General features: G+C 44.7%; 1 protein-coding gene across 1 annotated transcript in view; it reads right to left on the bottom strand.

The window, feature by feature from the left end:
• LOC147115004 (uncharacterized) overlaps positions 1 to 21,264 on the bottom strand; it is an 869,491-nt gene that overhangs the window by 451,664 nt on the left and 396,563 nt on the right. The window contains exons 14-17 of the mRNA XM_085993202.1: positions 20,131 to 20,214; positions 14,921 to 15,088; positions 11,623 to 11,865; positions 3,031 to 3,261 (exon numbers count right to left, since the gene is read on the bottom strand). Of these exons, the coding sequence (XP_085849328.1) occupies positions 3,031 to 3,261; positions 11,623 to 11,865; positions 14,921 to 15,088; positions 20,131 to 20,214 (726 nt within the window). The remainder of the gene's footprint in view (positions 1 to 3,030; positions 3,262 to 11,622; positions 11,866 to 14,920; positions 15,089 to 20,130; positions 20,215 to 21,264) is intronic.

The raw sequence follows: 21,264 nt of genomic DNA, 5'->3' as shown, positions 1-21,264 counted from the left end.
GTGTTATTATCGCTCCTGAAATGACAACTCGCTTCTCCCATGAGGGGCTGCTCGCGGCAGCCTAACGTGTTGCAGTTAAATGTAGAAGTTGGCGGGTTGGAGCCAGCTTCCCGGCACGCTGTCAATTTCAGCACTTTTAACCCACCAACCGCTCCCAAACCCACTTCCTCTTGCAAATAAAAATTCCCCCCTTCTGTTTAAATTTCTGCCCAAACTCATTTGCATATCGCTGAACGTAAAATCTTCCATGAATCAGTGCAATCGGGCAGCATTTGAGAATGTAATTTTGTTTTTTAAAATCTTGCATTAAAAAATATTCCTTGATATATTTAAGAGTGGTAATCTGGTGCAGTTTGATTAATACAGCTGAAAATTAGTAACTTGATTTTAAGTAATTGAAAATAACTTAAAAAATACTACAGAACCATTTACTAGTTTCATTGGTGTACAGTAGTCAGTTTCTGAGTAAATTAACTATTTTTAAATATTTAAAAGCTTTCAAAAGGTGCCTAGTGGCTTTGCGTTTAAAAGATCCTTAATTTTAAGACCCTCCTCGAAGGTCCGCAAACGGATGCAATTAGCGGAAACGCGCCACGTTGATTAATTAGATCTGGAGGTGTGGCCAGTTTTTTGGGGGGGGCCGGCTTCCAGTGCGATGTTTTTTAAACCAATGCGAAAGTTTGCTGAAACTCGATGTGCGCTGGACATAATTTGCACTTGAACTTCCTCAATCTTTTGCTCTGGTTTGGCCGATTTCAGACGAATCAAAACCAGCACAACCTAGCGGAAACTCCAGGCCCACATGTAAAGTGGTATTCTGAAGGGGACACCAATTATTCAAAGCTTATGGGGTGGTAGCTCCAAACTGGAACCCCAAATGTGGTCTAAAAATTCCCTTGATCCCAAGCATGTGTGGCACAAAGCTTTTAATTTGCTGAAAAATTTCTCAAAAACTACTATTAAATTCAAAATGGTAGTTGCTGCCCTCCTCATTAGATTCCTATTAGCCTAAAGGTGCAATCCAGAAACTGAGTGCCCAATATATTGGGGGGGGGTGGGGGGGGGGGTCTTTAAAACTGCCATGTGCAAAGCATGAAGACAGGAAAATAACACAGTAGGCATTATTATTTTGCCTATGTATTATTTACATTTTATTTGCCTGCTAGAAATCCTTACCACGTGAAAAAACGATAAACATCTTTCACTGCCCTTTTTCTGGTCTGTAACACCCTGTGAACTGACACACATCAGTATTCTAAACAGGAAAATCGGTCCTGCTATGTTTGCATTTTGCTACTCACCAGATCTGCGCAATCTGACTCCAAAAAAAATCATACATTTAGGGAGCCATTATAAAGTGAAAAGCATATTGTCACATGAAAGGTTGCTAGTCAAGTCCCTATTAGCAGCACAATGTTCTGGAATCTAATTCTTAAACATGAAACAATATATGCATTAAAAGAATTGTGAGCATAACCAGGAGCATAAGAACGGTGAAGACAATTTTCAGGTACTGCTCGGAATTCCTTCAGGTCATACGCCTCCCCCTTCCTCTGAAAACTCAATTTTGCTATGTGTCGTAAAGTTAAGGAAAATATCTTCTGCTGAATTTAAGTAAAAAAAGTTTTTTAACTTTACACAGTGAAAAATACACCCAACAATACTCTTCCTGTAGCTCATGTGGCTACATGGGAAACTGTTGGCACTAATGTTCCCTTTAAGCTGAACGGCTGCGCAGCACTCTGCAGCTCCTGCACAGCCGACTCACCGGCTTTTAAATAGGAAAAGCCACGCATGCGCAGTATTTTGAATGGGCTGCGCACCCAAAAAAAATTAAACAGAACATTGGTTGGTACCATACATTCATGATGTCAAAGTACCTCTAAGCTTCTGCCATGCCTCTATCAGTGTCAAGATCAGTAACACAACCTGAAGAAACATCTCAGTGGCTGTCGCTGAAGGTAAGCATGCAGGTGCAGCAGGCGGTTAAAAAGGTAAATGGTATGTTGGCCTTCGTAACGAGAGGGTTCAAGTACAGGAACAAGGATGTCTTGCTGCAGTTGTACAGGGCCTTGGTGAGACCGCACCTTGAGTATTGTGTGCAGTTTTGGTCGCCTTATCTGAGGAAGGATGTTCTTGCCATGGAGGGAGTGCAGCGAAGATTCACCAGACTGATACCTGGGATGGCAGGAATGGCGTATGAGGAGAGATTGGGTCGATTGGGCTTATACTCGCTGGAGTTTAGAAGAATGAGAGGGGATCTCATTGAAACTTATAAAATTCTAACAGGACTAGACAGACTAGATGCAGGAAGGATGTTCCCGATGGCTGGGGAGTCCAGAACCAGGGGGTCACAGTCTAAGGATAAGGGGTAAGCCATTTAGGACAGAGATGAGGAGGAATTTCTTCACCCAGAGAGTGGTGAGCCTGTGGAATTCTCTACCACAGAAGGCAGTGGAGGCCAATTCATTAAATATATTCAAGAAGGAGTTAGATATATTTCTTAAGGCTGAAGGGATCAAGGGATATGGGGAGAAGGCAGGGACAGGGTACTGAATTTGGATGATCAGCCATGATCTCATTGAATGGCAGAGCAGGCTCAAGGGGCCGAATGGCCTACTCCTGCTCCTATCTTCTATGTTTCTATGTCTCACTAAAGCCAGCCATATATTGCAAGAATCTCCTAGGGCAGAAGATACAGCAGTGTATGAGTACTTCAGACTGTCTTTTGCAAGAGAGGCATCGATGGGATAGTTTAGCAACCAACCCGCTATAGAACCTACCTGATTTTCAGAATGAAAAGCAAGAAACGTTCTAACAGATGGGTAATTTGCTCCGCCAGATTACTGCCCAGGTGATGAAGAAGGTGCACCCGATAGATTGTCCCTCTTGTTTTGCATTGGTGCGGATTGCAAAGTATTATAAGTGCATGGTTTTATGTACTGAGATTTTGTAACTTAAACATATCATTAATATGATTAGTAATGCAATCTAGTAGCAAAACAGAACTACTCATAAAAGATAATATACCTGATTACTTGAATCTTTTGTTTCTTCTTCAAGGCTCTGCACAAGTTTCTCTAGATCTTGTACTCTATCTGTGCATGTTTGATATTTCTGTTTGTACAGATCTGCAGTAGATTCAGAGACTTTTGCCTGATTGTGACTTTCTGTAGCTTTATACCGTAGAAGGTCAATCTGCTCTCTTAAATGCAAATTCTCACAATTCTGTTTTTGGATGGTGTCTTCATGTTGTTCAACCTATAGAAACAAATACTTTGCTTTGTTAGAAGGCAATCCCATTTTCCATTGGCTTGTGTTGGAGCTGTTTGGCTTTCCAGAAAAAGATGAGATTAATGGATACATTTGAAATCTTTAATTTTATCCTCTAGAAATCATTTGTGTAAGGAACACATTTCTGCTCATTTAAACATACAGACTAGTCCAGGCAGAAGTCAGAGGTAAAACATTGGCATATTTACATTGCAAATCTGTTGCTGGTGTTAGCAATTGACACTTTAAATAGGATGTGCTTACTATTTGTTTAACTAGAACAAGCATTATAATAGGTTTTATAGATTATACCACTTAGGAGAAAATTTATTTGAATGAATATACAGTTTTGCACCAATATGTGTGTTAGACAGTAATTGTTTGTAAGGGAGAAATTGTGTTTTAATAAATGGAAAAATATCAACACGTGCAATTTATGTTTGCAGCAACTTCACTATAATTCTACCTTCCTCTGAAACAGCTACAGAACAAGACAGATGGCTTTCTATTTCCCAATTGTGGGATGCCCCGGTTGATGTCAATTGTTAAAATCCTCCAACTGTAACTCCCCATTGTTAGAATAAAATTTTGCTGGACAAGATTGCTGGACAAGATTTTGCTGGAAAAGACACAAACAACAAATTCGCTGACTGGGACTAATTGAATCACTGCACAGTGAGACATGCCACGCTTACGCATGGCTGGAACAAAGTTCGTCTCGTGTCCTGACTGGGACTAATTGGATCACTGAGGACTAACAAGGTTCACTGGTATCCTATCATCGAACTAATCACTTGTATCCTATTATCGAACTAATCACATTCCGCCGGGGAACAAGACGGAATGAAGACCTGAAGAGGCAAAATTGGCAACACAAGTGTGTAAACTCCTGACTGGAGGAAAATAACGATATGCGCTAATAAACAAATTGATTGGATGAATGTAAATGATCTAAGACCAACTTCTTGGAATTGTATATAAGCTCGGCACGTACTACAATCGGGGAGAAGGTGCTCTCGCAGACCGCGTGGTTGCAGACTCTTCTCCCAGAGCTCTGTCATTTAATAAAGTTGTCTCTCTTACTCAAAGTCTAGTTTCCGAGGAATCATTTTTCCTACAACAAATTGGCGCTGCGAGCAGGGTGCCACGGAGCTGAACAGTCGCTCGAGTCAGTGACCAGGGTGAGTAGTCAGATTTTTGACCACCCATAAATCAGAGACACTCGACAAGGCGACTGAACGGCGAAGCGGCACCAAAACGAATCTGGGGCACAGACTGAGTGGGTAAGAGACACTACTTGATTTGTATGTGTGTATTTGTATTTGTGTAATAGTAACTAAGTAACTGAGAAAAACCTCGGATCAGGAGGACACTTGTCTCAGACACCTAGCCTCAGGCCGGTTGTTAAGAGGGCAAATGCCCCACGCGAAGGTCAGGACCATGAAGTAGGTGCCGAGGCTCCAAGGTGTTCTAAAGTCGTGATACTAGTCGAGTACGGTTAACATTTTTCTGCATTATATCATGTTGCTAAGTGAACTAGGAGATTATTAGTGTCGGTGTTGTAGGACCCTGATCAGGTAAACAGACACCGGGGAGGGGTAGAAACCCCGTCCAACAAGCAAGCGTTACATGTCCGGGCAGTTTTGAGAGAAAGACAAACCCAAACCTCTGAGAACGCTGGCATAGAGTGCGACAAGAAGCTCGGGTATTCTCGGAAGGAAAGAATAGGGGGGCTCTCTAAGGAACAGATCTCCAGACACGAAGGAACGATCGGTGAAGCAGCGGCGATGTCAGGTGAGGAAGTTAAGAGGGGACCTTTGGGCTCCCTCACATATTCTTATATGACAAACCGACAGTCGTTAATTAAGAAGATGCAGAAAGACAGTTGGGATGTGTCACAGACTTTAGAACTCCAGAGAAGCTGGTTGACTAAACAGACAAAGGATAAAACCAAGAAGGCAGGAGTGTTATTAGTACACCAACTAGCAGGACTCATTGAACAAGTAAACGTAATAAAGAAAGTTGCACAAGACAAAGTACAGATGGTTACGGAACTAGAGACAAAGGCGAAATGTCAAGCAAAGATTATAAAGGAATTAGAGTGTAAGGTATACGAGGGGGGGCGAATGGGGACCTGTCCAGACACCACCTCCCTTCCCCCATATTACAGTGCAGAACCAACAGCCCCTGCAGGCGAGGGGGACGTTGAAGTAGTCGAGATGGCTCCTGTGAGTCGGGGCGGGACATTGGCTAATCCCACCACCAGTTACAAACCATTCACTCCCGGGGAAAGACAACAGATCATGACCGTCTTAGGAAAACTCCAGCCCCGGAGCCAGAATGTTAAATTCTGGACGGAACTTAACGCCGTCTGGGTAGGGCACCAGTTGCACCTAAGGGATATTCACCAATTGGTAATGGCAGGAATATAAGCGTAGTAGTTGATGTCCTGTGGCCCCCATAAAAGGTAAAAGGGAGGGGAGAATTTATGTGTCTGCACTAGTAGGGGGCCGACAATGTGAAATGCTGGTGGACACAGGCGCATCAGTTTCCGTCACTAACCTCCCCCTCCCCACGACTAGTAAGTCAATACTCCTGCGAGGACTCAATGGCACTAAAGTGCCAGCTCACTTGAGCACCACGCAGCTGGTGGAAATCGATAATATATACCTCCCCATGAAATTCTATGTGTGTAAAAATAATGAAGGTAGAATATTAGGTAATGATATAATGAGGGAGTACAAAGCAATAATTGATTGTGGCAAAGGAAAGTTAACATGGCCAAAGGCGGATGGCCGTAAGGAAAAGATTAGACAACTGGCAAATAACACTGGCACCCTTGGGGTGGCCACCGTAACTACCAGGGACTGGCACGAAGATACGGGAGGATACGGAGCCATTTGTGATTCCGTGATTGGGGTATGGGCTGAAACAAAGTTAGATACAGGGAAAGCTAGTATCGACCCTATTAAGATTCCCGGACCAGAACACAAGCCACACCGCCAGTACCCAATAAAGGCGGAGGCCAGGAAGGCAGTCGTGGACATAGTGAAGGGGCTAGTAGAAAGGGGTATCCTGAGGGAAACCACGAGCACTACTAATTCCCCCACATGGCCAGTAGAGAAACCTGATGGGAGCTATAGGTTGACTATAGACTATACGGCCCTCAACAAGGTCACTCCTAAATTACACCCCATCGTTGCCAGTCCCTCAACAATTTTGAATGGGCTATCCCCTGAACAGAAGATATTCACCGTTTTAGACATAGCTAACAGATTCTGGGCACTCCCATTAGATCCGGAATCACAAGAGAAATTTGCATTCACAGTAGGGGATAAACAATATACGTGGACCTGATTGCCACAGGGATTCCATAATAGCCCAGCTATTTTTCACCGCGTCATGAGTGATATCCTAAAACAGATAGAAGTACCTAAAGGAAGCACTATTTTGCAGTACGTCGACGACATACTAATAGCCTCGGAAACGAAGGCAGACCATCTGGCAACCCTATATTTAGTACTAAGGGCCCTAGAGACGGCTAGCCTCAAGGTAAGCCCTAAAAAAGCACAGATAGGAAAAACTCAGGTCCTATACCTGGGACATCTAATCTCCCAAGGACTTAAAGAAATGCCACAGGACAGGAAACACGCTGTCCAGGGCATGCCGAGACCCGTAACAGTACGCGGAGTCAGGAAGGTACTGGGGCTCTTTAATTACAGTCGAAATTTTATCCCGGGGTTCGCTAAATTAGCAGAACCTATACAAAGATTAGTGAAAGGGGGTAAACCCACATTGGAACTGATAGATTGGGGACCGGAACAAGAGGAAGCTTATACTCAACTAAAGTCTGAGCTAGTATCAGCCCCAGGGCTAGGACTGCCAGATATGAGTAAGGACTTCCACATACATTGCAGCAATGAAGAAGGGTTTTACACAGCAGTAGTTACACAGGATCATGGGGATAAAAGGCCCGTCGCCTACTATTCCACAGCGGAGGGACCGGTAGTCACAGGGCTCTCCCGGTGCATAGCTGCATTGGATTGTGCGGCTTGGGCAGTAAAGGTTAGTGTGCCGATAGTAATGACAGGAAACATTATATTGCACACTAAACACACTCTGGTAGAGATGCTGAATACCGGGAAATTAAGATCCATCTCGAACATGAGACGTGCCAAGTGGGAGGCCGTCCTCCTCCCTCCGAGTAAAGCAGTAACCATTGTTAGAGACACAGGGGAGAACCCAGCAGAAGGAATACTGGGAACTGGGGAGCCCCACAACTGTGGGGACATAGATATGAACCTGGAAGAAGATAGGATAAAAGACACCCCTTTAGCGACAGCGGAAGAGACGTTGTACGTAGATGGTTCACGCAAGTATATAGATGGGCTGCCCCGAACGGGGTGGGCGGTGGTTAATGGCGAATTAAAAACCGTAGAGTCAGGACGGATTGATGGAGGCCTATCGGCCCAAGTAGCAGAGCTAGTGGCTCTCACCAGGGCACTAGCGTTGTCAGAGAATAAAATCGTGAACATTTACACAGATAGTAGGTATGCCTTTGGGGTGGTCCACGATTATATGACTGCATGGGGTAGGAGGGGATTCATTACTACGGGAGGCAATCCCATAAAACGCCAGCTGAGGATAGAAGCCCTCCTAGAAGCTAGCGACAAACCCCAACAGGTAGCAGTAATTAAGATTAAGGCACATCAGAGGGAACTGGACCGGACTAGCCCGGACTGGTTAAATGACCAGGGGAACCAGGCTGCGGACCAAGCAGCACAAAGGGCGCTAGAGCAAGAAAGGATCGAAGAAGTACCAATAGCCACTGTGAGCAGCTCCGAGGACGAGATAAGTATTGACAAACTCCATGAGGACACCCCCGACGTCGAAAAAGGTACGTGGGAAGAACAAGGCGCAAAGCGGGGAAGCGATAATGTCTGGCGAAAGGATAACAGGGTAATGGCCCCCAAGTGCATTCAAAATACGCTATTAGAACTCCACCATGGGCTTGTACACTCAGGGAGAGAAGCGATGATGGGAAGCCTCAGCAAAGAATGGTGGTGGAAGGGGATGGGAAGAGATATCGCGAGATACTGCCATCGATGTATCACCTGTGCGCAGTATAACCCCGGGCGACCCATAAAGGTCAAAATGGGACATCAACCAAGGCCACGAGGGCCCTGGGAGCATATACAAATAGACTTCACAGGTCCCCTTCCACCGTCACACGGCAAAACATACTGCCTCGTGGTCATAGACCAATTCACCCGCTGGGTAGAGGCTTTCCCCACGCGAAATTGCACCGCTTTGAAGGTTGCCAGAGTCTTAGCTGAAGAAGTAATCCCCAGGTGGGGAATACCAATTCAAATGGACTCTGATCAAGGTACCCACTTTACCGGGAGTGTCATAAAAACGGTATGCCAATTAATGGGAATTAAACAAAAATTCCACATCCCATACCACCCTCAAAGTTCGGGCATGGTGGAATGAATGAACCGAACCCTTAAAAATGCATTGGCAAAGGCAATGCAGACGTCAGGGAAAACCTGGACTGAAGTATTGCCCATTATCCTAATGAAGCTGCGAGCCACTGAAAACCGAACGACAGGCTTGACCCCTTATGAATTGATGACAGGAAGGGCGATGCAATTGCCAGAAGGCATCATAACAGGTGGGGCCGATGTAGGCCCTTTAAAAGATAGACTAAAACGATACGTTCTGGAACTTAGCACTCGATTAAAGGAGATGCGAAAGAATGTCCGCGATAATCAGGAGGACAAGGATCAGGCACAAAAGCTCACAATGACAGCTTATGTTCCCTCAGCGGGTAGTAAAGTCATGGTGAAAACTCTGCCCAGCAAACCAGGGTTCGCCCCAAAATGGAGTGGGCCATATGAAATCATAATCAGTGTGGATACCTGTGCCTGTCTCGACATAAGGGGTAAAGGAGTATGGAAGCATTGGACACAATTGAAAGTATATAAAGACAACTGACTGGCTACTTTCTGAATCTGTTTTACAGGTGATCTGCATACCCTTTGTCATAAAATTCCTGTAAAGACTGGACTGCAGTGATATATTAATCATGTTTAGAGTATTATGGGGAATGGCGTTATTTCATATTGTCACGGGAAGCGCGGTATCCCATTTACGTAAAGAGAGAGGATTGCATGTAAATACCTTTCTGTATATGTCATATGTCTATGCGAAAAAAATGGGCCAAAGCTCCTGCTGGGTGTGCGCCCATGTGCCCACCCATACGGGGGGAGGAATCCCATTAAGGCCTATCCCCTTTAAGGTAGAGGAGATGGTAGGGTGGTTATTATACTCTAATACCACCTGGAATAAGGAGGATACCATACAAACCCAAAATAGCTTGAATCCAGATCAGCTGGAACATGAGTGGAAACAGGCAGGGTATAGCCCCACGAACTTTAAAGGATGGTTTCATCCCCAGTACGATAATCGAAGGTATCCAGAAGAGCTATTAGTCAGCACAGGGGGAAAACTAAACAATGCAGAAGTCTGCTTGGTAAACTATGACGAAACAGGGTTAGTGGTTGGATGGAGTAAGTGCAAGTATAATTACACTTTAACCAAAACCAGTACTAAACCACCAGGTGCCCTAGAATGGCCCTACGTGGGAACGTTTAATTTATCCAAAGTGCTAAACCGGACTAGCAATCTACCCTGGAGGGGAATACCTGGGATCATGTACCAACTTTAGAACAAATTTGAGGCCTATAATAATACCTATTTCATTTGCGGATATAAGGCGTATCCATGGCTTCCACGAACCTGGACTGGGTCATGCTATATAGGATACGTAGTACCATACATCCATTATTTATCCCCCCAACCCACCACTACGGGTACCAGTCGTTATGGCAACCAGCCAAGCGTGTTAAGAGAGCTATTACGGAAACCGAAAGATTCTGGGATATAGCATTCCCCTGGTACGGAACAGGAAAAATAGCAAGGTAATCCATAAACATGGCAGCAGTGCTCAAACAAATAGCCAACGATACGGCCGAGTCCCTGAGAGAAATGAGTGCCGAAATGGTGGCGATCCGGACCACCGCCTTACAGAATAGGATAGCCCTAGATTATCTGTTGGCGGCGCAAGGAGGCACCTGTACCCTGATCGGGACAGATTGCTGTACATATGTCCCAGATAGCTCAGAGAATATCACGAGCCTAGCAAATCATATCCAAGAAGAAATAAAGAAGCTCCATCAACCCACAAGCACAGGGTGGCTTGATTGGTTGCTAGGGAAAACCGGGTGGGGAGCGTGGATGATGCAAGGGATAATAATAATAGTTGTAATTTGTATGTTGATGTGTTGTGCGCTGAGCCTTATAAAGTTGTGTTGCCAAACTGCTATGAAAACCGTGATGCCGATCGCCTCTATCGAGGAGGAACACACCAACCTGCTACCAAGGGACGAAGAACACCAATACGACACTGTCGAAGGAACAACCGAACCCCCGGACATAAGCCAGTGGCTGTAAGCACCGACGAAAGGGGGACCGAGGATGGTCATCTGGGAGCAAATGAATCGTGCTCCAGGACCAAGAGGAGGGATTGTTAGAATAAAATTTTGCTGGACAAGATTGCTGGACAAGATTTTGCTGGAAAAGACACAAACAACAAATTCGCTGACTGGGACTAATTGAATCACTGCACAGTAAGACATGCCACGCTTACGCATGGCTGGAACAAAGTTCGTCTCGTGTCCTGACTGGGACTAATTGGATCACTGAGGACTAACAAGGTTCACTGGTATCCTATCATCGAACTAATCACTTGTATCCTATTATCGAACTAATCACATTCCACCGGGGAACAAGAGGGAACGAAGACCTGAAGAGGCAGAATTGGCAACACAAGTGTGTAAACTCCTGACTGGAGGAAAATAACGATATGCGCTAATAAACGAATTGATTGGATGAATGTAAATGATCTAAAACCAACTTCTTGGAATTGTATATAAGCTCGGCACGTACTACAATCAGGGAGAAGGTGCTCTCGCAGACCGCGTGGTTGCAGATTCTTCTCCCAGAGCTCTGTCATTTAATAAAGTTGTGTCTCTTACTCAAAGTCTAGTTTCCGAGGAATCATTTTTCCTACAACACCTTTGTAAATCCAAACTTTGAATTTTAATGAAATTTTTTTTTTCAATACTTATGTATAAAGACAGTAATAAGGACAATATATAGAAGTGACTATTTAGTTTAGAAGGTTGAGCCTAATCACTGTAGTAAAAAAAATCTTTTGAGAAAGATTTAGTCACAAGTTAATGGCTGATTCTTCATAATATATTCAGGGTTTTCTTTATCACTTACTAGGTTTGCAGTCTCACGATGAAGATGCATTGTTTTTTCCAAGTCTTCTTTGAGTTGTATTCCTATTGTCTTGTGGTCTTTCAGTTTATCCAGAGTATTCTGTAATTCAACTGTGGTTGAATCCAACTCCTTTTGCAACAGAAAGGACTTCTGTGACCATCGTTCTAAGTCGTCATTGTAAGATTGCTTTGTGACATCCAAATCGTTGTGCAATTGTGCTATATTTTTTTTATTGGTTTGTATCTATAATGTTTTAAAAAATTGCATTTTACCAAATAGATATTCCTCTATAGCATGAAATTCTACAATTTAAACAGTTTAAAATGTTGATGCACACTGCATCATTTCTAAGCTTCTTTAGCGCCTTGGTTAGGAAGGGGAATATCAGTTCCCCCCACATGCTCTCCAGAGACCCCTGCTGGTGGTGCATGTGCGTGGATGTTAATTGAGGCCAGAATCAGGCTCGGCTATCATGCCCCTGTACTGAATAGCCAACCAACATCAACTGTCAAGGCTCACAACTGAATAATGGCCATCTAAGGGAGCTACTGGAGGGTGACTGGTTCCGTGTGGAACCTGATATCAGCAAGCAATTAATGGACCAGTATAGGAAGCTAAGTTCGGATTACCATATTTTCAAAACCAAATCCAGAGACACACTGGCAATGTTCCCCCACAATTAATTTTGGGTGCGCGCCCCCTTTAAAGGATTGCGCAGTCCATTCAAAGTTTCACACATGCGCGAAATTTCACGTTGGAAATGCCAGTCCCGGGCGGTGCGGGACCGGTAGACAGCTGCGCGACTGCGTAGCTTAGATACACCGAATCACAAATCTTGCGTGTGTTCTGGCAATAGTGCTGTACCATCTATTCGTCCCGGAATACCCTAAATTTTAATTTCTCAATTTTAAATCTGTTCCCAACAGACTGAGATTTTCCATGAAACACCCTCTGTCTCAGAAGGTTTCAGATTCACAAACCTCTTCCCAGTGGGAAAATTTAGAGCTTGCCTTCCCTTATTCAACAAAAAAAAAAAACACAATGCACCATACAGATAAACTGGTAAAATAAATCAAATTGATTCACTCACCAGCTCTCTCCACTCACTTGGCTTCTCTCGCGCAATTGAAGGTCCTGCCCTCCAGCCAGTCACCAGTGGATAAAGCTCTGATCAGGTGACTCAATCCCCTATAGTGCAATGTGGCCAGAGCTTTAGATAGGGCCTTTTCAGAGCCGAATTGCATTGTGGATCGGTGGGCCACCATTAACGCCTCCATTCAACCCGCTCTAGGAATTCGTTCCTGAACTCAAACGAGCCGGGAATTTCTGAGAAACGGGTTTCTGTGCATTAGCATTGAAAAAGTCAAAGACTCAGTATCGGGTACGATATTTCTAAACCAGCAATTCTTCCAGGGACATTGTTTGCCGGGGACACATTTCCAAATCCAGGGACTGTCTCCGGAAAACGGGGACATCTGGTCAGCCTAAGCTAAGTAGACATTATATTAATGAAGAAAATAGGAAGACAGACCTTTTTGACAGTCATTTCCAAAGTTATTTTTCATACTCTGGCCTAGAAATTGGGTATAGCCAGGCTTGAGGTGTTAGAACCGGCACTGCGCAAAGTTTATAGCCAGACGAAACTTATCGCCGCCTGGCGCGATATTGGGTTGCATCGCCCCTAAAGGTGATTGAGGCGCGAATTCAGGTGTTACACGGGACTCCTAAGGCGCTAAACTTCCGGCGCAACCCAATATCGGAGCGGACGGGCTCAGCGCAGGTGCTCTCAATTATCGATGACCACGAGACTTCCAGGCGCCGGCTAGCTCTTAAAGGGGTGGGTCAGTCAGCTTCAGCATCCACACTCTGCACCTTGCAGGCCTCAGAATCGGCGCAGGCCCTTCTCTGGCGATAAAAACTTGGACCAGATGGAGAAGGTGAGACAGAGGGCAGAGCGCTTCATCAATGAGGCTCTGGAGCAATTGGTGGCCGCAGTGGAGCGCCGGCGAGATGTTCTCTACCCAGACAATGGCAGGAGGCCGAATCATAAGGACTACCGACGAGCTTGGAGGGATGTATGCCAGAGGGTCAACTCCAGCAGCATGGTGACCAGGAGCCCTGTCCAATGCAGAAAGAAATTCAATGACCTCACTCGGGTCGTGAGGGTGGGTGTTGTTCCTGCAAACTTCTGCATCCCTTCATTTGCACCTGACTTTATGGCTACAGGGTGGCCTGTGCCCCATTGGCCATCTGCCAGCAAGCACCCATGGCCCTTTCTGGGCACACACATGCACATTTGACTCAGGGCATCATGTAAGGGCTCTTGCACCATGGGGGGCATGAGATGATCACTCAGGGCATCAGGTAATATAACTTCCCCTCCTTTCCCCTGCAGTCCATGCTGGCGAGGATTGGCAAAGGCCAGCTTCACACCGGTGGAGGACCTCCACAAGTAGTCACTCTCACGGATCTCAAGGAGAGAGTCCACCAGATTCTTGGAGGACGTCTGAGTGGTCCTGTAACCACTGCAGCTACCGACCCCGTTGTCGACAGCGATGGTAAGGTTCTCACCTCTTACAACTGTCTCCTTCTACTTGTTCCCCCCGCCAGCATGCTTTCTCACTGTGGACCCATGTCATAGCCTTGCCGCAATCTGGCATCCCTTGCTGCGAACCTGTCCTTTTGCTAAAGCCACTCTTCCACCTCCCTGCTTTCAGATGCTGCATCACCAGCTCGGGAGCCGGGCCCTCAAGCTGCCAGTGCCAGTGCCTCCGAAGGCTCAATGAGAAAATTACTGTCCAACAGAAGGTCAGCAACTCTCTCCAGCAACGATCAGGATGGCCAGCCCAAATGGCTGCAGCTTTTATACTAGTGCTGTCCCCTTTAAATAGCGCCCCCCCGAGTCCAAGAAGGGCCTGGGAACGCTCCATCCAACTGTCACTAATAGCGCCAGGCAGAGAGGTTGCAGGCGCAACCGAAAATCCGGTCCGGGGCGCAAAAATGGCGTTGCACACTGAAATGATGTCATGATCTGCCTGCGCCCGTGGGCGCGCGCAAAGAGTTAGCGCCGGCGCTAAAATCATACTCAATATGGGAGGTGGCGCTATATTCACAGCGCCCGCCCGAAAATTGGGTAATGCCCCAATTCTCGGGCTCTAGGCGCTAATCGCTGGCGCTACCAACCGAATTTCTAGGCCTAAGACTTCAATATTATAAAGTACTTTTTGAATAACTGTCTAAAATCCTGGTTACACTCAGTAATTTAAATGTGCAATAGCCTACTTTGTCTTCTACCAACCTCTTCCATGAGCATTTCCCGTTCATGTGCAAATCCCTGAATTGACTTTCCAGCCTGGCTCAGCTGATCTTCCTGTACATTGCCAATGTTCCTTTGTTTGCAAATTTCATTCTGCAGATCTTTCAATTTTTCATTAAGCCTGTTGATCTCAGCTTCCTGAACACCAAACTGTTTATTAAAAATAAATCATTTATGTGATTTACATTACACAACATTATTATTTTTTGTCAGCTGGGTGGTTAGCATACATAAAAATCCATCATTGTACTTAAGTCTCCAAACCAGACAACTGATAAATCCACAAAAGTGTAGAGTTTCCATCTGACTTATATGAAGCCCCTATAGAGACACATCCTACTTACCTAAGACCAGAGAATTTAGGCATAAATTGGCAAGATCCAAGATTTAGGCCTCCACAAGTATGCATAGAGGTACAGGTGGAATTTATTAAGTTAAAACCTTACAATGGTCTAGTGCAGGCCATGGTAAGCTGCTGCTGGTTGGCCAGCTCGGACTACTCAATCATTAGGTCACCAGCTGCAGGGCCGTTTGGAGCTGAGTGGGAAGAGTTGCAGCCCAGAACATGTCTGCTTCTCCACGCCCCATTAATGAGCCAATCATTTTCACCTCCTGAATTCTCTTGAGCCATTGCCAGTCACTATCCTCCCATAAAAATTGGGAAGTCTCTCACCTTTCTCTTTGGACTTCCATGCTAAGTTTTGCCAAAATCAATATACAGATGAAATATGTTTCTAGCTACTGAAATGTGAATGGAATAAAAGATCATTAATAAGTTGTGGCTGCCCCTTATTTATTTTCAAGTGCTATTGCTTTACTGGGAACTGAAACACAAATAAAGCCTCAACTGATCCTTGCTAGATATTTTTTAAAGAGGCACTACTTTTGAAAGGCATTCAGGGGTAGGTTGTCAATGGAAATGAAAATCAGGCTATTTCTATAATGGTCAGCTGATTTCCAACTCCAGTTTTACACATGGACGGCAAGTTGAACCTCTACTCCTCAATTTCCACATACTGTACTAAGTTCTCCGCCAGCCTACCCGGTGTGGTTTGGAGATGCTTCTGTTTACCCTTGCATTTCAATGTTCTTGTTGCTTGGGGTCTCAGTGTTGTCTCATCCAAGAAAAGATCCAAGGGCATGGCTTGACTGAGTGGGGAACAGATCATTTGACCACTCAGGGTACAAATTTCTAAAAGTGACAGTATAATGTAGGTCAGGCAGAAGACCTTCGATCCAACTTGTCCAATTTTCCCTTTTATCTCTATATCCTTCAAATAATCATGATGATGGATCTTTTCAGATGTCTGGAACTCACCTATTCCTTTTTGAAAGCCTTAAGTTTTAAATCACCTGCCCTGGCAGCTTGTTTCACATGTTGATCACCCTTTTTCTAATGACATTTTGACTGACTTGCCTATTCATTTTAGCTTTCCTTATCTAGAACCTCAGCTCGCCAGTGTTTCTTACTCTGTCAGATGATATCAAATGTATTGATTATTTGAAGACCAAAGCTGCTACAGTGAGTCATCATTTTTGTTTTATATTGACAATGGTCTGTAGAGTTGTTTATATTTTTGTATCAAGATTATCTTTGTTGGACTGTACATGGACAGAAAAATATCTTTGATAGTACAATACTTCTTGAAATTTACTTAGGGAAGGATTTTACTGTCTTCTGCTGGTGTAAAGCAGACAGCTTGATTTCATTTCTGTATGATAAAATATTTAGAAATGCAACTGCATGATATTGCTCAACTACAGTTAAGTAGATTTTACGTCTGATCAAATTTTCAGGAAAAGAATGCTAGACATTTTATTAAGCCCAAGAGTGCTTATTCTTCCCTGAAATATTAAATACAACTGTAAGAAAACAATATTGGTTTTACTTAAATTACATGGAGTTATATTTGAGTTATCACTTCACATGAAATATATGGTTGTCACATTCACTCAGATCTCAATAGTGACTTAAAAGTTAGGCTTGGAAGATAAATGTCACTGTTAATCAATTGTACAGGTCACTGGCAATTGCTTTTTACTGTAAGACAATGTTCCTTCATTTCACTTGCTGTCTATAGCAAAATGTGTATACAACCTGTATATTGCCATTGATTATCCTTTATCTATTATGTACATCAGTTTTATAATCGGATGACCACAACATGCTTCAAATTGACATATTTTAACACTCTTAATCAGTACTCTTTTAGGTGTTACTACAAAGTCATATGCTATGAAATTACTTTGAAGTTTATACACCTTTTGTTATTATCACTAAAAAGCAGCTCATTGCTGTCTCTATTTGGAACAGTAGGAAAATAGACAATTAAGTCCTTTCTGCTCTAAGCTGCAAAACGGCAACAAATAAAATGTAACTACATTCGGATAAACCAAACTGCGTTCAGTTTTTCATCAAAGCGGAATATTCTATAACTGATAATAAAGTGGTTGGAATTTTAGCACTCATGGTAGGACTGTATGATTCTCATGGTGCTATGAATAAAAGAGTGTCCACATTCAATCAGCCAGTAAAATTCAAAAGGAAAGTGAAACAAATGTGAGAATAAAAGAACATCCATTTATGTAGTGCCCTTCACACTTGCAGGACATCCAAAAGTGCTTCACAGCCAATAAATTATTTTTGAATTGTAGTCACTATTGTTATGTAGGCAACCATAGCAGCCAATTGGGGCAGAGCAAGGTCCCACAAACAGCAATGAGATAAATGGCCAGTTAATTTGTTTTCAGAGGTATTAACAAAGGGATAAATGTTGGTCCCTGTTGTTCTTTGAATAGTGCCATGAGATATTTTGGGGTCGATTTTCAGTGTGCCGTGAGGCGGGCTTTTAGGCGTGCGGGGGGGCTAAAATCCCGAATTCGGGGGTCCCGACACCATCACGCCCAAAACCCACCTCCACGTAAGTTTCAAAGGAGGCGGGTACCTGCCCCGCACAGGTAGTTAACAGAAAGTTTTTAGCCTAATCCCTATTTTGAAGGGTGTCGTGTGAGATTCCCGACGGCTCCAAACCACGCCAGGTTAGAGCAGGCGGGCCGTCGGGTTGAAGGACTTGGAGGGGTCGCGATGTCGGTGTTCAGGTGAGTGATGGGTGCATGAGTGCAAAGGTAAGTGTGTTTGGTGTGTCTAAAGTGTGTAAAGAAGTTTAAATTACCTGTACTTACCTTTACAGCCTTCCTTCCTCTAGGTTTCGGGAGCCCATCACTCAGCCGGCACTGAAAGCAAAATGGCTGCGAGCTGTCAAAAGTGACAGCCTTCAGCTTTCATTGCCGGCGTAATTTCTAACTGAGTCTGTGTAGAAGGACTCAGGTTAGAAGTCAGACTGTCAGTGTTTGACAGCTTCAAACAGCTGTGAAACACTGATATTTCATCTGTCAAGACCTCTTGACAGATGAAATTTCAGTCTGTGACATCACCTGTTGCCGGGTGGCCCTTAATTGGCCTGCTGAGCCCGCTGGGCGTGCTCAACAAGGTTAATCAAGGGAAAATCGCGTGGATTGGCCGGATGTCGATGTAGGCAGGACTAAAACCCGAAAGTTGTAGTCTCGCCTCCTTCCCGACTGCTGAATGAAAATCGACCCCTTTATGTCCATCTAAACAAACAGATAAGGTCTTGCTTAAGGTCTCATCCAAAATATGACATCGCTGAGACTGTAGCACACCCTCAATACTGCACTGAAGTGTCAGACTAGACTATGGCTGTGAAATCCGGCTCCGTATTGTCCTGTTTATCGGCGATACAGGTGCTATTTTGTTTCCAAAATGGCGTCCTAGCAGCGCGCGCACAATTCTGGTACGGGCCACACTGGATGCCATTTTGGTGGGGGCGTTAGCCTCGGCACAAGGAACATGCACCAGAAGTATGCATAGTAGGCAGAAAGTGACGTCAATCACCGTGCAAATCTACAGGGAATGGTGTGGCACGTGCTCAAGGATTTGGTACTGACCTTCAAGGCTTCTACTCAGACATGTGCGCAGTAGTTTGTATCTCCCTTGGCCTGTAGCATGACAGGGAGAATGAGCACAGTCGGCACGGGGCAGGACAAGCTGCCAGAAGAGGGAGGAGGAGGGGGAGAAGCGGTCGAAGCGGTCTTCAGGGAGCAATTCTCCTACCTCAACCTCAGTGAGCAGCAGTGTGCGCGATGTCTCCGCTTCACTAAGGAGGTGCTCACTGAAATCTGCCATCTGTTGCAGGCAGAACTGCAGCCTCAGAGCAGGGCGAGGACCACATTGTCAGTGCCCGTCAAGGTGACCGTGGCCATGAACCTTTATGCGTCGGGCTCCTTCCAGGCTGGAGCAGGTGATAATTGCACCATCTCCCATGTCGCCGTCCACTGCTGTATAAAGGAGGTCACTGAGGCACTATATGCAAAGAGAGCTGAATACATTTCATTCTCTATTGCTGGAGAGAAGCAGGTGGAGTGATTGCCATTGACTGCACACATGTCGCTTTGCAGGCGCCGCATGTCAATTCGGAGATGTAGCGCAACTGGAAGGGATTCCACTCCCTCAATGTCCAGCTGGTGTGCCACCATACTCAGCACATCATGCAGGTCAATGCTCGGTATCCTGGCAGCAGCCATAATTCCTATGTAATGCCTTCATTTTGCTGCAGTCCACTGTACCATCTGCATTTGAGCCATTTTGTCAAACCAGAGTTTTTTTTGCCTTCTGTGCTGACAACGCGTGGCGATAGGTCAGGGGCGCAAGGGGTGCTACCGGTTACCACCGCCACTGCTAACCTTCCGCTGAATTTCACGGGAGGCGTTAGCGGCGCTGCACCCGGATGCTAGGGGATTTGTGGGAGACGCAAAACAACCCATTTTTTCCCCCAAAAGATTTGAGATATGCTTCCAGAATGATGTCTGTATATATACACATATATATTCAGTGGGGATGGAGGAATACAACAAAACATTCTGCTATATGGCACTGCTAAAAGGACAGTATTCCAGTGGAGAAGGTGGGGCACTTTCTTTTCAGGTGGATAACAGTCTAATGAATTGTAAGAGGAAGTTAAATGATTGAAGAACAATCAATGTTTGCAAAAGTAAATCAAAACATAAAAAAGATGCTTTGTTCCAACATACATAACTTGCCATAAATGTTAAGACTATGACATTTTATTGAAACGTTATCCTGCTGGCTGAAGAAAAAACAAAAGGACACATACTTCTTCCTGTGAACCTGTATATTTCTCCTGTGCAGTTTTCAAGTCAGTCTTCAATTGTAGAATAATCTGATCTCTGTTGCTGACCTGATTATCCAAACAAAACAATGTGGATAGGATTAACACAAGTACTATAAGCTGAATAATTAAACATAAGAACAGAAGACATAGGAGCAGGAGTAGGTCATTTGGCCCCTAAAGTCTGCTCCGCCATTCAATAAGATCATGGCTGATCTGATCTTGGCCTCAACTCCACTTCCCTGCCTGCTCCATCTAATTCCATCTAATATTATCAAACTAGGATTAATATATCAGTAGGTATATCTTTGGCCACCAGATCTCTATATCAAGATTCGGTCACATTAAAAAGAAAAAAATAAGTTGATTTCTATTTTACTTTGTTTATTGAAAAGTGCAAATACAAGCACAAATCCATAATATGCACCACGTTTAGCACCAATATAGCCTCAGAAAAAGTTAGAAAATGGTCCTACCAAAAACACAGATCATAAAATATGAAATTAATTCCAATTAACATAGGAATTAGGAGCAGGAGTAGGCCATACGGCCCCTCGAGCCTGCTCCGCCATTCAATAAGATCATGGCTGATCATCGACCTCAACTCCACTTTCCCACCCGATCTCCATATCCCTTGATTCCCCATGAGTCCAAAAGTCTATCTATCTCAGCCTTGAATATACTCAAAGGCCTAGAAATTCAGTTGTTTGCGCCAGCCGCTAGCACCTTAGGAGGAGGAGAAGTGGGGTGCTAAGCAGCTAGTGCCCGGGTGCAGCGCGATCTGCGCCTCTCGCGAACTTCAGTTAAGATTTAGCAGCGGCGCAAAACCTTTGCGTGCGCTCAGCTGCGCGCGCAGATCCTGACGTCATTTCATGGTGCAACGCCCTTTGTGCGCCCCAAACCGGAATTTCAGTGGTGCCGGCCTATTGTGCGCCTGGCACCCCTAGCGACTGGTAGAGGGGAACGGTTCCCAGTCGCTGCGGGGCGCGCTAATTAAAGGGGACTCCTCCTGCAGTATAAATGGCAGCCATTTTGCACCACTCCTTCTTTGTGAGAGACGGATCTTTGGAGAGAGACAAAGGTAGAGAGCTTTCTGGTTTGGCTCAACACTCGCACAGG

The sequence above is a fragment of the Somniosus microcephalus genome, chromosome 7 (assembly GCF_052327205.1).
Source record: "Somniosus microcephalus isolate GS21.2 chromosome 7, FLI_Smic_1.0, whole genome shotgun sequence".
In the NCBI taxonomy this organism is placed as follows: domain Eukaryota; kingdom Metazoa; phylum Chordata; class Chondrichthyes; order Squaliformes; family Somniosidae; genus Somniosus; species Somniosus microcephalus.
Note: the sequence above shows the minus strand (reverse complement) of the source record. Positions and strands in the feature narration are given on the sequence as shown.